The sequence below is a fragment of the Tenrec ecaudatus genome, chromosome 4 (genome assembly GCF_050624435.1).
Source record: "Tenrec ecaudatus isolate mTenEca1 chromosome 4, mTenEca1.hap1, whole genome shotgun sequence".
Classification (NCBI taxonomy): domain Eukaryota; kingdom Metazoa; phylum Chordata; class Mammalia; order Afrosoricida; family Tenrecidae; genus Tenrec; species Tenrec ecaudatus.
Window position 1 is genome coordinate 60,360,013 of NC_134533.1, and position 15,474 is coordinate 60,375,486.

Genomic DNA, 15,474 nt, shown 5'->3' on the forward strand with positions numbered 1-15,474 from the left:
GGAAGAAGAGGCTTATCTTTTCTGTATACTTTAATCTTTCAAAGACAGGTGTCTGATTTCCGTCTTATTTTCCTCTCTTCAAAATGGTGGGGTTTTTCTGCCAAGCGTTGAAAGCCGATTCTGGTGTTTACCAGGATATTTAAACTCTGTGGCAGCAATGGAAAAGAATGTAATATTTCTTGCAATCATGTTAATAATGGAGGGATGGGTGTAGTTAGCCTTCTTCCTTCTGCCTTTCTTCCTTCTGCCTGTGCCCCCAAGGTTTGGATACTTAATTCTTGATTGGTGGGTAGGGCAGCTTCTTACCTTTGTTTTGGTTTTTGGTTTTTAGTCATACTCTGCCATTCTTGTTCATAGAAAACTTTTGCAAGTTGAACGGATCGCAAAGGACCTATTTATTTAGTTGAGCCTTACCTCTGATGCATAATTCTGTTAATAGTTTGCATTAGGTACTTACAGAATATTAGGCACTAGATGACTGAGTCATAAAATCCTTAGAACAACTCTACGGAAGAACGATTGTTTCCCCCATCCCCTTCCGATAGGCAAACTGAGGTTTAGATAAATAAGTAACACAGCTAGAGAGTGGCCGAGCTGCGAGCCCATGCTGTTGTATTATTACTCTGGTACATGAAGCTCCCCTGCTCCAGTGCTGCTCTGACTTTAAGACTCAGTTCTCGAGGAGGAAGGTGAGAGTCTGCCCACCTCCCCGCTGCCTCCTACCGCTGCTGAGCCAAGGACCACACTTACCTTAATCACGATGAAACTTTCCCTCTGTTTGATAGGTCTCAGACCAGGTCAAATCTGGAGCTCTTGAGTCAGCACAACCCAGGCTCAAGAACCCAAATTCTAATTGTGTTCAAGCCCTGGCTCCACCCTCACTGTGTGACTTTGGACAAACTTAAAACTCACGTTCCTCAATTTCTTCATCTTTTAAAAGAAGATGGTAGCCATACTGTTTGCTTCACTGAGAGAGTTAAATGAGGTAATATATATACTGTGCTTAGAACCGTTCAAATTAAACAAATATGCTGCTATGGAGTGGATTCCACCTTATAGAGACCCTGTAGGACAGGGCAGAACTGTCCCTGTGGGTGTTTGAGATTGTAAATCTCCACAAGAGCAGAAAACCTCGTCTTTTTGTTGCAAAGCAGCCGGTTGCTTCAAACTAACCCACTACTCCACCAGGGCTCGATCAATAAGAGTTGGCTGTTAATAGATTACACAGTAGTCAACTTTTTGCTCTCAATAGTTGTGCCCCCTGGAATACAACCAGACAAGTCTGTTGGCTCTTCTGGTGTTCAGCTGTCTGAAAACTGATCCCATTCTCCCAAGCCTTCTGTTCCCTGGGGTAAGCATCTCCATCTCCTACAGCCTTTGGTTCTGTGGGTGTGGAGGTATCCCCTACAGAGCGCACGCTTCTCTGGCTAGTCCTTTACCTGTCAATGCGCCTTTGAGAGTTTTAGGGCTTGGACTGACTGTCCACTCTACAAGTGGTGGAGCAGGACAAGTAGAGGAAGACTTCTCTTTCTTTGTTCTGATCACTGCCTGCTAGGAAGGTAGCACACACAAAAAAAAGATCCAATGAACATTGTAGAAGTTCTACTTCTGTGTCGTCCTTTATTTTATTTCTATCTGGAACGCTGCTCTTACCCTCACCCTCTACTTGTCACTTCCAGACTCCAGCCTTCAGAAGACCTGGTTACTCTTTGTGGATATTCGGTTACAGTCCCTGCTGGGAACACCCATGGTTGCTTGCTTACACCTTGACTGTAAACTCCTCATCTTTGTATCCCGTGTCTGGCACAGTACATGGAACCATATACAGATGATAAAAGATCTTCTGGTACACGCGGCCAAGCACTTGGCTGGTAACAGAAAGGTCAGCAGTTCAAACCCACCAGCTGCTCTATGGGAGAAAGATGTGACAGTCTGCTTCCATCAAGATTATAGCCTTGGAAACCCTATAGGGGAGTCCACCCTGCCCCACAGGGGCACTATGGGTAGTAATTGACTCATCAACAGTGGGTGGTAGTCGTGGTAATATATACATTAGATCCACACATCCATCTAGACTTTTCATCAGTTTTCCTATTGCAACTCAGTGAGTGCTCTCCTGCCCCATTACAGATGCATGACATCGTGTCTGTTACCTCATCCTAATGATTTCTCTTATGTGATGCCTCCTGGAGCAGGCCCTAATTATCTCCCAGGTGAATTGCTCAAATAAGGATGTCACTAGTTTTCCTCCCAAGGCATTGTTTGAGTGAGGATGTATTTCCCCCTGATTAAGTATAGTTTGCCTATCAAAACGAATTCACATTGAATCTGTGACAGTCAAGGATGAGGTGGTTCCTGCTGTACTTAGAGAGCTTTTATTGTCGTGCTCCTCATGAACACAGCGTGTGCGTATGCCTCTGGAACAGTTGGACTACCCCTTCCATCAAAAGCTCCCCCTTTCACTTCATCTGTGCATTAAGTTTGAACTGCGCAGATCTCGTCCTCTGCCTTGTACTTAGTACACAGAATGCACATTTGATGTTTATTTCATTTATGTTCAAATCATTTTTTAGAAGACAGAGAAATACTTTCTTACAAAAGATAGCAGAAATAAGAAATTTATTCCAAAAATAAAGTCTGGTGTCATTCTATCCTGTTGGAACCGGTCTTCCTTGGAGTATGATCTCTCTTATTGTGTGCCCCGCAGGAGGCATTTCTGCCTTGAAGCCATTTCTGGGCAGGTCTTAAACACTTTGCTGACTTTCATGTCATCAACAGGCAGGGGCTACCTTAAGACCCAATTTCCAAAGAGACAGTAAGGTCTGTCTCTGAATAATAGCGTATTCTGTTTTAGAAGAATACGTGAACATTTTGTGTAGTGAGCAGTGTAGGTTAATTAGGCACAAAATTCATCAAAGTTGTAAAAGAGGTAACATGAAAGAGACATGGCCTTAGAATAAGCTGTTCGTCTATGATGTGAATGTTTAAGGTAGCTGATGTCCAAATGGGGGAGTCAAAAGAGGTGGCCTGGGTGTGGAATTCTCTTTGTGGCCTCAATGACAGCAGTGTAGAGCATACATTCTTCAGGGGCAATGGTACTTGAGATACCAAATGGTTTCATTTTTCAAAGAGGAGGTTGAATTGGGCCAGAATTACAATTAGCCAAAAAGAGGCAGCAGCAAACTGAGCAAACCTTTCACATGGTGGGTTAGGAGTTCTGGGGAAAACCCAGGGCACCGAAGCCCCTTAAGCTCCAGAACTCATTGCACTGAGACCCAACTACCTCAGGCCTCGGCATGCCAGCCCCATCTGCCATCTGGCTGTGGATCCACGCAGAAACACCAAAGAAGATCTTTAATGAGCTCTCTCAATGAGGCATTATGCAGGGCTATAAAACAGCAAGAAACAGTTCTACCTTTAAGAAGCTTAGAGTAGCTCCTACTCTGAAACATTCAGGTGTTTGATCTTTTAAAAGAATTACAAAAATATACATGATCAATGAAGAAAACCTGAATAAATACAGAAAAGCCTAAAGGAAAGAAAATTGAGATCACTTCAGCAACCATTGCTGAGGAGACAAACCCCCTCCTGGATTAAAAAAGCTTACAGTTTATGGAGAGAGCAACCACTAAATAGCAATAAAAAGGTAGCACCTGAGTGCTTTAATTGAGACAACAGTGGTTTTATGAGCAGAGGAGATAGATACTATTTTCAGCTGAGTTCCTGCCCAAGGTTAAAGCTCACCAAACTCACCAGGGCACCCCAGGAAAGGAGAAGAGGTGCAGAGTGTGAGGGGCACTCCCTCCGGGGCTGCGAGAGAAGGCTCCACCACCATCATTTCCAAGGAGAAAGGGCTTTTTGAGAAGAGAGACTGTGTTTTCAGTCTCCTCTATATTTCCAAGCCCTCCTGATCCTTAAGGCTGAGCAGTTCTTTGGTTTGAACGCCCCTTATCACTGTCATGCTGTACAGACCTGGTGGCAGGGCCCACATCTTAAGATAGAGTCCTACCAGGTGAAGCAATCTGGTTCATTGAATTCTTTTTTTAAAAAATAATTTTATTTTGGCTCCTACAAACTCTTATCACAATCCATACATACATCCATTTTGTCAAGCACATTTGTACATTCGTTGCCATCATCATTCTCAAAACATTTTCTTTCTACTTGAGCCCTTGGTACGGCTTCTGATTTTCCCCCTCCCTCCCCCACCTTCTCTCCCTCATGAACCCTTGATAATTTATAAATTATTATTCTTTTGTATGTTTCCAGCTCTTATTTGTACCCGTGTAAATGCTTTGATCTAGCAGGATTAGTAAGGTAGAATTGGGATCATGATAGTGGAGGGGGGAGGAAGCATTTAAGACCTAGAGGAAAGTTGTATGTTTCATCGTTGTACACTGCACCCTGACTGGCTTATCTCCTCCCCGCAACCCTTCTGTAAGGGGATGTCCAGTTGCCTACAGATGAAGCTTTGGGTCTCCACTCTGCACTTTCCCTCATTCACAATGATATGATTTTTTGTGGTTTGATGCCTGATACCTGATCCCATCGACACCTCATTATCACATAAGCTGGTGTGCTTCGTCCATGTGACCTTTGTTGCTTCTCAGCTAAATGGCTGCTTGTTTACCTTCAAGCCTTTAAGATACCAAACGCTATATCTTTTGATAGCCCAGCACTATCAGCTTTCTTCACCATATTTGCTTACATACCCCCTTTGTCTTCAGCAATCGTGTTGGGAAGGCGAGCACCATGGAATGCCAGTTTAGTAGAACAAAGCGTTCTTGCATTGAGGGGGTACTTGAGTGGAGGTCCCATGTCCATCTTCTATCTTAATACTAAACCTATAAATATATGTACATGGATCTATTCCCCCATAGAAATATATAAATATATTTACATATGTACATACTTTTATTTAGACCTCTATAAATGCCCTTTGCCTCATAGTTCTTCCTCAATTTCCTTTTACTTTCCTCTTGTCCCACTATCATGCTCAGCCTTCATTTGGGTTTCAGTAATTCCTCTCCGTTACATTGCCTTTGATCAAGCCCTACCAGGCCTCCTACACCCTCCTCACCACCGATTTTATATCACTTGTTTCCTTGTCCCTGGGTTTGTTAACACCCACTTCCTTTTCCCCGCCTTTTATGCAAGTTCAGAAAGATTAAAATGGGCTTCTATTTTCAAGAAGACCAGAATATTGCCAGTGTTTGTCCATATGCATTTCTTTATGAAGTGGATCCCATATTACTTTTTCTCTAATTTGTATACTGTCCCCCAAAAGACCCAATCGCTTGCAGTCTGATTTTGCATATGCATACTACTGTGCTTTGTTCTGTGACCTAGTGGCTGTTTTATCGTGTTTTTAAGATAACAAAAGCCAAGTGTAAAACAAGGTGACAGCAGAGAGTACAGCGCCCCGGCTCCTTTTCCGCATTGCAGGGTGAAGCAGCTGACTGACGAGGAGGAGTGCTGTATCTGCATGGATGGCCGATCCGACCTCATCCTGCCCTGCACCCACAGCTTCTGTCAGAAGTGCATTGATAAATGGTAAGTTATCCACTGCCTTCCGGGCGAGGCAGAAGGCAAGCACACAGTGGCCTGGATAACTTTAGCTGAAGACCAGATAAAGAAACACTCTGGCAGGTCATCTGTAAGCTCATTTACTGCTAGGTAGCCAAGGGAAGGCACACAAGTAAGACAGACCTCAAGACGTCCATTTAGCCTTGGAGTATTTGGAAATCAACAAGTACCTTGTTAGTTTACATGTTAAGGTCCAAATCGTTGGAGTTCAGACTTTTATCTTGAACAGGTGGTCTAAGGAAGAGACTTGCCAACTGACCAGGAACTTGGAGCAGGTCCCCAGAGCTAACAGCTGAGGTTGGGTGTGGTGAATAATATCTCAGCAGGCACCTCAGTCTTCAGGGCGACCTTTGCTTCTGTCTTCACCCCAGAATGAGCACCCTCTGCACTGTCATGTGCAACTGTAGTTGGTGTGTTTTACTGCCAGTTAAAGAATTGTATGACATATTTATGATTTGTTAACTTATATCACGTTTCATTGACATTCAGAAAGTTTTTATATGACATTTATATTCTTATTTACTACCTGTTCCAAGATCAAATTAAAACTTATGGAAATTATTTTTAGTGGCATTTATGTCTTGTTAATTGATAGAGATATGATTGATGTTACACTCTTACCACAGAATACAGATGCACAGCCTCATTTTCAGAATGTTATTGGTGGCCTAGGCTACATACTTCTGTTACCTATTTTCAAAGTTAGAACAACCTTCTAATGGCTTATAGTTAATGGTTTGGAGCCCTAGTAGAATAATGGTTAGGTGTTGGACTACAATCTGCAAGGTCAGGAGTTCAAAACCACCAGCCACTCTGGGGGAGAAAGACAGGGCTTTCTACTCCCATAAAGAGTTACAGGCTTGGAAATTCACAGGGAGCAATTCTACCTTCTCCTGTAGGATCAATATAAGTCAGCAATGATTCGATGGCAGAGTTTGGGGATTTTTTTTCGTGATAGTTTATGATTAGAATCTGTTTCTAAGTTCAGAAATTCTGTTTTTACACATTATAAGTGAATTACATATACCTAGATATTTTAAAGCATTATAAAAGCATCATGACAGTGTAAAAAGCATTATAGACATATATACAATAGTGACTTACACATTTTTTTGTTTTATACTTTTTATTGCGGTTTGAGTGACATTTACAGAGGAAATTAATTTCCCATTCAACTATTGATAGACGTTTTGTTGGGTGACATTAGTTGACAAGCTCCACAATGTAACCGCACTCTTCCCACCTCCTCTCTGGGGCCCCCTCCCACTCATGCATCTTCTTGCCCCTTCATGCCTTTTTCGAGTTGATTTTGGGCAGATGTGCCCTTTGGGTCGAGTATAACTGTTCCGTCTGAGGATGCTGCTCACTCTATGGGTCATTATTTGGCTTTAAGTTGGATTGTATACATAATAGAATTTATTGCCTTTAACTCTGGTCTGCTTCCAGTGTCTTCCCTGCCTGTATCATTGTATTTGCCAACCTCCCCTTTATTGCAGATTGCCTTCTCCTCCGCTCAAATCAATACATGACTGCCCTCCAGCAGTGACTTAACCTTTCTCCCCACCCCACCCCTGGGACCATCAAAGATTGTGTGTGTGTGTGTGTGTGTGTGTGTGTGTGTGTCACACCTTTTTCTTGACCATTAACATTTTTTTTGACATTTTACAATAGTGGTCTCATATAATATTTTTTGTGTGTGAATGAGTGATTTCACTCAGCATAATGTCCTCTAGGTTCATTTATGCTATGAGGTGTTTCACAGATTCATCATTATTTTTTAGTATTGCATAATATCCCACTGTGGCTAAGTAGCAAAGTTTGTTCTTTCTTCCAGTGATGGGCATTTAAATTGTCTTAATTTTTTGTTTTTGTGAATAGTGCAAACTACCTGCAGAGATTTTGGTTGCAATGTAAAGAGATTAATTTGAGAGGAAACTTGACTTCTTAATAATATTAAGTCTGATAGGCCATCTGCACATTGTTTAATTTAATTAAATTTTTAATTTAAATGTATGGTTTGTTGCTAGTATTTAGAAATATGATAGATTTGTGTGTATTGAACTTATATCCTACAACTTTGCTTACCTCGGTAGTTTTGGTAGCTTTTTTGTAGATTCTGTAAGATTTTCTTACATTTCTAAACATCTTTTTCAAAAATACTTTTGCTACATATGGCGGAGTGGTTACGCCTTGGGCTGTTAACCCCAAGGTCAGCAGTTAGAAACCACCAGGTGTTCCAAGGGAGAAAGACGGGGCTTTCTACTCAGGTAAAAGGTTTAGTCTTAGAATTGTATCATATGTGAATTATATACCAATAAAACTTTTGGGGGAAAAAGAGGTATGGTTTTGGAAACTGGCAGGGCAGTTCCTCCCTGTCCCATAGGTTCACTGGGAGCCTGTATCCGTCACCAGATTCACTCCTGGCTCAGTGGCAGTGAGTTTGGGAGATATAATGTAGACAGGGTTTTGTCTTCCTTTCCATACTTAGTGATATTTGCATTGCTCCCAGTGGGAACAATGGTGTTATTCTTGCCTTTTTCCACTACAGATACTGTGGGTAGTTTGTTTTCCACTCACTGTTTGAAGACATTGTTTCCTTTTTGATTATGCGTTGCCTTGGAGTGGTTTCCTTAGGTTGCTGTGCTTGGGCTCTGTTGAACTTCCTGGATTGATAGGTGGACAACGTCATCAAATTTAGGCAATTTTCAGCCATTATCTTCATACACACACACACACACACACACACACACACACACACACATTCCATCCTCTTCACTCTCCCTTTTGGGACTCAAATTCCATATCTGGTAGGCCACTTGAAATTGTCCCACAGTGCTCCCTGATGCTGTTTTCCTTCTCGTATATTTTTGATCATTTCTTGCTTTCTTTAAATGTTTTCAATGTTTCATTTAGATAGTTAATATTGCTATTTATCAGAGTTCACCAAGGTTTTCTTCTGCAACATCTGACATCATTAATTTCCCCAATGTATTATTCATCTCTGGTACTATGAATCTCATCTCTGTAAGTTTGACTTGAGGTTTTTACATCTCTTCTGTGTCTCTAATTATTATGTGTTCTTTCCTCTAGTTGGTTAAATGTACAGAAGACAGTTACAATAATTGTTTCTAATTTACTAATTGTAACATCTGTGTCTGTTCTGGGTTGATGATTAATTCTTATTGTCTTTATCATGGGTCACATTCTCCTATTTCTTTGTATGCCTGGCAATTTTTGATTGGATGCCAGGTATTGTGAATTTGACCTTTTGGGGTGCTGGATATTTTTATACCTCTATAAATAAGTTTTCTTGAGCTTTGTTCTGGAACATAGTTACTTGGAAACAATTTGATCCTTTTGGCTCATATTTTTATGATTTTTGTGTGTGGGACTGAGTAGTGTTTAGTTTAGGGCTAATTATTCCACACTACTGATTCACAGCCATCGACAGTCCTCCACACCAGGCCCTTTGACTTAGGAGCTTGGCCAGGCTGGCTGGTGGCAATGAGCAGTGTTCTTGGGCCCTGTGAACGTTTGCTAACTATTCCTGCTAGTCCTGTGGGTGACTCTCTCCTCATCCTGGAGAAGCTTCTTCACACATACGCATAAATCCATACTCGACTGAGTACGTGCCTGCGGGACCTTCCACACATCTCCAGAGCTGCAGTCGCGCTCCAATACACTGCCCTGGCAGCTCGTGTGGCTTTGGTTTCTCTAGAATCTCAGTTCTGTGTCTTCCTGGACGCTCAAGGCAGTCAGACGGGCCAACAGACAGAGCCTGCCTTTTTTGCTCCCCTCACTCAGCGATCGCTGCCCTGTGTGGCCTGATGTCCAGTTTGGAAAACCATTGCTCCGCTCACTTTTTTCAGAAGTCAATAATTTATTTGTAAACCGTGGCATTTGTGCACAGAACAGCATCTGATCAACTCTCTCTCAAGTGCCAGAAATCAGCCTGAATAAGCAAGCTTTCACATTTAGTTTTGGGGGAAAAAATTCTAAAAATTTTCACCAAAGCCAAAGAGCAATTGTTAATTTACACACTCTAGTTTCACTGATTTCCCAAAGAGGTTAAGAGAAAACTTTTGCACTGCATGATATATCTCAGCTCAAATATATTTTTGAATTTTCAAAACATTTTTTTGATAAAAAAAATCCCTTTTGAAAAACATAATCTTCATTGATCATATATGAGTTCTTTCCCTATCAGAAAAAATCATTCTGCAGGTAAAGTTGATCCTTTATTTTAAATCTTAAATGACTCCATTTTAAAAATAATCATTTTATTGGGGGCTCTTACAACTCTTGTTACAATCCATACATCAATTGTATCCGACATATTCGTACATATATTCCATCATTCTTTTCTAGACATTTACTTTCCATTGAGCTCTTGGGATCAGCTCCTCTTTTTAAATGACTCCATTTTTTACATTATCTTTAAGAATTCCTCTTACTGCTTATGAACCATATTTTTATCAGAGCTTTAAGCTTTTATTGATTTAGCATTGTGGGGCCTCAGGACTAAACTGTGTTAGAGATTACTTTTAAAAAGTGGAACTAATGACTTTCTTTTTTTTTTATATATAATTTTAACTAATGACTTTCTTTCCCTTTATTGCCTTGCCACTGACAAGAGGTTGCTGGAGTAATGGCTTCCATTTAAGTAATCAGGAGGAAGCATTCCAGATCCTTCAAGATGGAGAAGGAATTTTCACTTAGGATGCTCCAGGAATTTTGACTGGAAGAGAGAACAACCTGTCTGGGTATACAAAGATGTTAATAGCAAGATTGTAGTGACAGAAGAACTGGTAGGGGTTGAGAAGGAAGCCTGGGGATTACTCTAAAATCCTTTGGGAGGGACTAGTTAAATAAATTAGAGCATGTCTACACGATGGGCTATTATGTTCAAAAGAGGCACAGTTTTCATGTGTTCTACAGTATTTATTGACAGGTGAAAAGGACAGAGTATGTGTGTGTGGGTAAGTGTAAGACTTTGACATGCTTGGTTGATCTCTGGAAGCACATGTAGGAAACTAGTAATGGTGGTTGCTTCTGGAAAAGAGAATTGAAGTTTTGGAATAGAAAGGAGAGCTTTACTTTTCTGTATTCATTTTTATATACATATAAGTATACTTTTAAAAGCTATTATCGTACATTGAATTGTGGGCTGCTCCCCATCACCACCACCATTGTGTTGTAAATCCCAACCTTTATGCCTTTAGTTATAATCCCATTTGGGAATAAATTGTGTTTGTTATGTTAATGAAGTGGGATCAGTATAGGGTGTGTTTTTAATCAGTCTTCTTTTAATTTTTATTAAATATTTTGTACATTACAGATATTTTGAGGGTTTTTAACTGCTTATTGTGAAATAGGTAACAGTTTACAGAACACCCCATAGTTTTACACTAAAAGATCATGCACATTCTGATTCACAGCTTCTGTTGCAATCCCCTCCCTGTGCTATTGCTTTTCCCACGTCCGTCCTTCTGTCTCCATTTCCATATTCCTCCTCCTTTCCTAACCCTCTGAACTTTGACCTTATTAATGCTGCCCATGTGCCCAACCAAGTGGTTGGTTATTTTTTTAAGTGCCCAAATTTCCCTAGTGTTTTCGTTTTCTTTCCAAAACTGTGTGTGGTTTGGCTGAAATTGAACCATGAGGGTGAGTTCATTTCCAGACCTGAGCAGTGTTGACTGAGAGCCGACAGAAACACTTCCCCTCGGGCCAGCACCCTGAACTTAGATTTCTAGCCTCCTTAGAAGAAGAGTTCGCCTGTTAAATTGCCTATACCTACTCTTGTTACCGCAGCTCGAGATAGCTAAGAGCCATGTGCGTGTAAGGCTTTAAAAGGGGAAGGGAAAATACCTTAATCGACGTGCTTTATTTGGTTTAACAGGAGTGACCGGCACAGGAATTGTCCTATCTGTCGCCTACAGATGACTGGTGCAAATGAGTCTTGGGTGGTGTCAGATGCGCCCACTGAAGATGACATGGCTAACTATATTCTTAACATGGCCGACGAAGCAGGCCAGCCCCATCAGCCGTGACCTTTGGATGACGGCCTCCTGTTGGGACTGTGGCTGTGAACGCTTGGACCAAGTGAGGAGAATTCAGGGCTGTTGTGGCACAGGCACAGAAAAACGATTTTCCCGTATTTTTGCTATTCTGATCATATGTCCCATTTCTTTTGATAAAACTTTCCATGTCTTCCATTAGTGGTAAACGGAATTTTGCTACTGTTTGAGACTATATTTTACTATTTCTTAATGTGTTCTAATATGTTTTAGAACTACCAAAAATACTCGAATATAAGCCGGCCCGAATATCCGCTGAGCCACCTAATTTTACCACAAAAACTGCATTAAAAATGTGCTGAAAAACTCAGCTTACACTCGAGTAGATACAGTAATTGCTTCATGAATCCTTTGCCAAGGTTACATCAACATTTCCAGAAGCTTCCAATACACTACTTAATTTTTCAGGGCAGGAGTATTCTGGAATATTTTTAGTTAGGCTTGAAATGAACATTGAAATATTTAAAAAGAGGTAACCATCTGAAAAATATTTTAATATTTTTTATTGACTTAAAATGTAGACCACATCCAAGTGCATGTTACTACTTAACTCTGGTCTTTGTGCTGGAATCTAAGGGGGATGTACATCCCCTTATGTCTAAGTATTGCTCCTGTAATATTTTTACTTGAAATAATCCAAAATTATTTCTTAACGTTAGCAAAGTGTTTTGAACCACACATTTTAAAACTAAAAGTATTGGGGTTTAGTTATGTTTTTCTCTTTTTCTTGTCTTCTGTTACCTGATTTAAATGAGGATTAGAAAGTTGGACAATGACCATGCTTTGTAGGTGGATTTCTGCTAGGGAATCTTGGCTATTCTGGAAATACTTTCCCACAATTGGTTTTGACAATGCCCGCACTGCCTGCAGTTTCAGAACAGTTTACTTCATCACATATCTTCAATGTTCAATTTCAATATTAGTTTTTGGTGCTTTTATTGACTTAACTTGAAGACAACTTTCTGAGGTTCAAGTTTCTTAGGCTAAGAATGAAGAAAATAAGATATAAAATTTTCACCATACACATAAGGCACCTTTGAAAATTAGGTGATAATTTGGCTTTCTTACTGTTTCATTGTACTTCCTTTGAAAGACTCTGAACATGTATGGTAATAATAGAATATGTCTCAGCCAATTTTTACATGTTGCTTGGCAAAATTTTTTGCTTTATGAAAGACATTAACATTGCAGCATATAATAAAGCCAACATCTTTTAAAATGATTTCAACATTTCCAGGAAAGTTTTCTGACCCATTATTGGTCATTTGTAAGTATTATTGTTTTTGCTACGTACTAAGGTACATAATTTCAAATTGCTGCTTATTGATGACAGAATTTGGGGCTCATATGATTTCTAATAGGCACACAAGTTCAGCAAGCTTATTTCTAGGAAAGTAGTCTGACAGAGGCTGGCTTGTGTGTGCTCCCCAAAGACTGATGACCCACTCTGTGGGCCTGCATGACGAGAGTGGTGGCCAAATCCACAGGGCAGCAGAAGACCGCGGTATCCAATATGTGGCCTCAGACAGCAGCCCCTTTCTCTCATTCTTAGACATTGCTACATTAGAAACAGGTTGATTTGTGGTTTTCATACGTTATTTCAGTAGTAGAGCCTTCCTCCCCTCCTCAAACAGAGCCTCACGTAAAAGTTCACATACATACATACTCATTACCCCATTCTATAAACATTCTATTAAGGTTTCCTTATGCATTATATGAACTTTACATTACCATGATAACTAAATCTTATCAACTAAAACAATTGTAAGACATACTGTAGCTGTTTTGGTGATATCACATGTATTCAAATTCATGAAAACATATTTGTATAACGGTAATTGTTTTTAAGGTTTTGTTTTCATTGTTTAACCTAAATTCAAGCCAGGTTTGCCACCTCCTGAATCTTCTTCATGAATTCGTAATATTCCAGGGGAAACTATTTTGAAGAGCTTGGAATGGATGCTTAACAGATCTTGTCCAACTCTAAGATTTTAGATTGTCCTTTTGGGTTTGAATTGCTGAGCTTAATTTTTTGCCTAATTTTAAAATGTTTCTGAAAATGAATTTGCTTTACAGTGTTTGGGATCTTTCCAGGTATAGCCGGGGATCTTTGTCCCCCAGAATCCTTCAGCTCTCAAGGAATTATTTAATAAGGGGCCGAGTGACTAGATATTGCCTGAACCTCTTTATTTTATAATACGAGCTCCAAGACGCTGACTGATCTACTGTGAAATATAAAATGTCTTATTAGCCTTATCAAATAAATGAGCACACAGCTGTGCGCTCACTTCATTAAACTGGGTGGTAATTCTTTAGATGTGAATGTTAGGTAGAATCTACTGTAGTTACTAACTTAAAAGTTGTAAGTTTAAATGATGAAATGTATACTTTTTGTATTCTGTACAGCTTTGTCCTTTTTAAATATTAAGTACTAAAATGCACTTACTATGTTAGTAAATGTAATGTGTGCCTTCTAGGATTCGTGGTTTTAGGAACTCTAAGGAATGTGTTTTCTAAGTTATAAGATTTTCCTTAGCCTCACTGTATAACAAAGGGTTTATTCATATAATAACGCTATAGAACTGTAGTTGGAGCAAATCAATTTTGACTACATACTGGATTTAGAGGTTATGAATAAGTGTATCTGTTTTATTCTTGGAACAAATGGATAAAGTATGCAATAAATAACCCTTACCAAGTAAATTTTAGTAAAGTTAAGAGTTTTTTTTCTTACCGTGTAATTTCACAACCTTATATATTAAATGTCTGTATTCCTTAGTGGACTATTTTATATTGTGCTTTGAGGGTTTATGATATTTGTGTGTTATGTTATATTTCAATTGGGGCTTAATTTCCTCTTTTTAATCATTTTATTAGGGGCTCATACAAGTCCTATAGCAAGCCATACATACGTCAACTGTGTAAAGCACATGTGTCCATTCATTACCCTCTTCATTCTCAAAACACTTGCTCTCCACTGGGGCTTAATTTCCTTATGCCTAATGTAGACCTGGGTACTGGGACTGCTGTGATGATACTTTTGGTTCAGTGATTTTTAGCTTTGGGAAGTGGGATTCATTAAAAAGTAGTCTAGCAAGTTGGCATTTTAACTTTGCTTCCTTTCATCATTAAATCAATTTTGTCTATCCAGGAATAAGAGACCCTTGGAAACTGAAGAAATCAGCCAATTGTCTTCATTTATGATGTGGGCACGTCGGCAGTGGACGTTCTCATTAGTTTCCATGTCTCTTTTCTGGATTGAACAGTAAAACCTTGCATATAATGCTGCACTCTACGGAGGGTTGCCAAGAGATAAGAATGTAGTTAGAGAAGGGGAAACCCCTATCAAAAAGACCACAGCATCAAAAGTCGTGCCTCCTTGGAGATTTTTAGAATCTTAAAGAAGTTCATCGCCTTACCTGTCGTTGTCCTTTACAGACTGGGTGCAGAGATTTTTCTAGGAACAGCTAGTCTGATCTGTGTTCCTTTTAACACAGTCAGTCTTACTCGGTGTTCTTTATGACACTCGGAGTTCAGCTGTATCATCAATATATCGTTTTCAATTCTGTCTGCAAACCCACTAAGAGATGGCTATTATTTCACTCAGATAGCATTCAGAAGGCAAAACCCAGGGGTTATGCTTTCCATTTTATTTTAATCCAAAATAAGATGAAGTAAAGGCTCCAGATAGGCCTTGGCAAATGCCAGCCCGAGAGCCATGATCTGTTTTCATGAGGCCGACAGCAATGACGACAGTCAACGAAGCGGTGCAAAGAAACATACAAGGAGCTACACCTTTTCAGGTCAGTAG

At 39.9% G+C, this 15,474-nt stretch overlaps 1 protein-coding gene across 1 annotated transcript in view; it reads left to right on the forward strand.

The window, feature by feature from the left end:
- RNF141 (ring finger protein 141) overlaps positions 1-14,412 on the forward strand; it is a 35,883-nt gene extending 21,471 nt beyond the window's left edge. The window contains exons 5-6 of the mRNA XM_075546079.1: positions 5,446-5,553; positions 11,486-14,412. Coding sequence (XP_075402194.1) covers positions 5,446-5,553; positions 11,486-11,636 — 259 coding nt within the window. The 3' untranslated portion in view covers positions 11,637-14,412. The remainder of the gene's footprint in view (positions 1-5,445; positions 5,554-11,485) is intronic.
- The last annotated feature ends 1,062 nt before the right edge of the window (positions 14,413-15,474 follow it).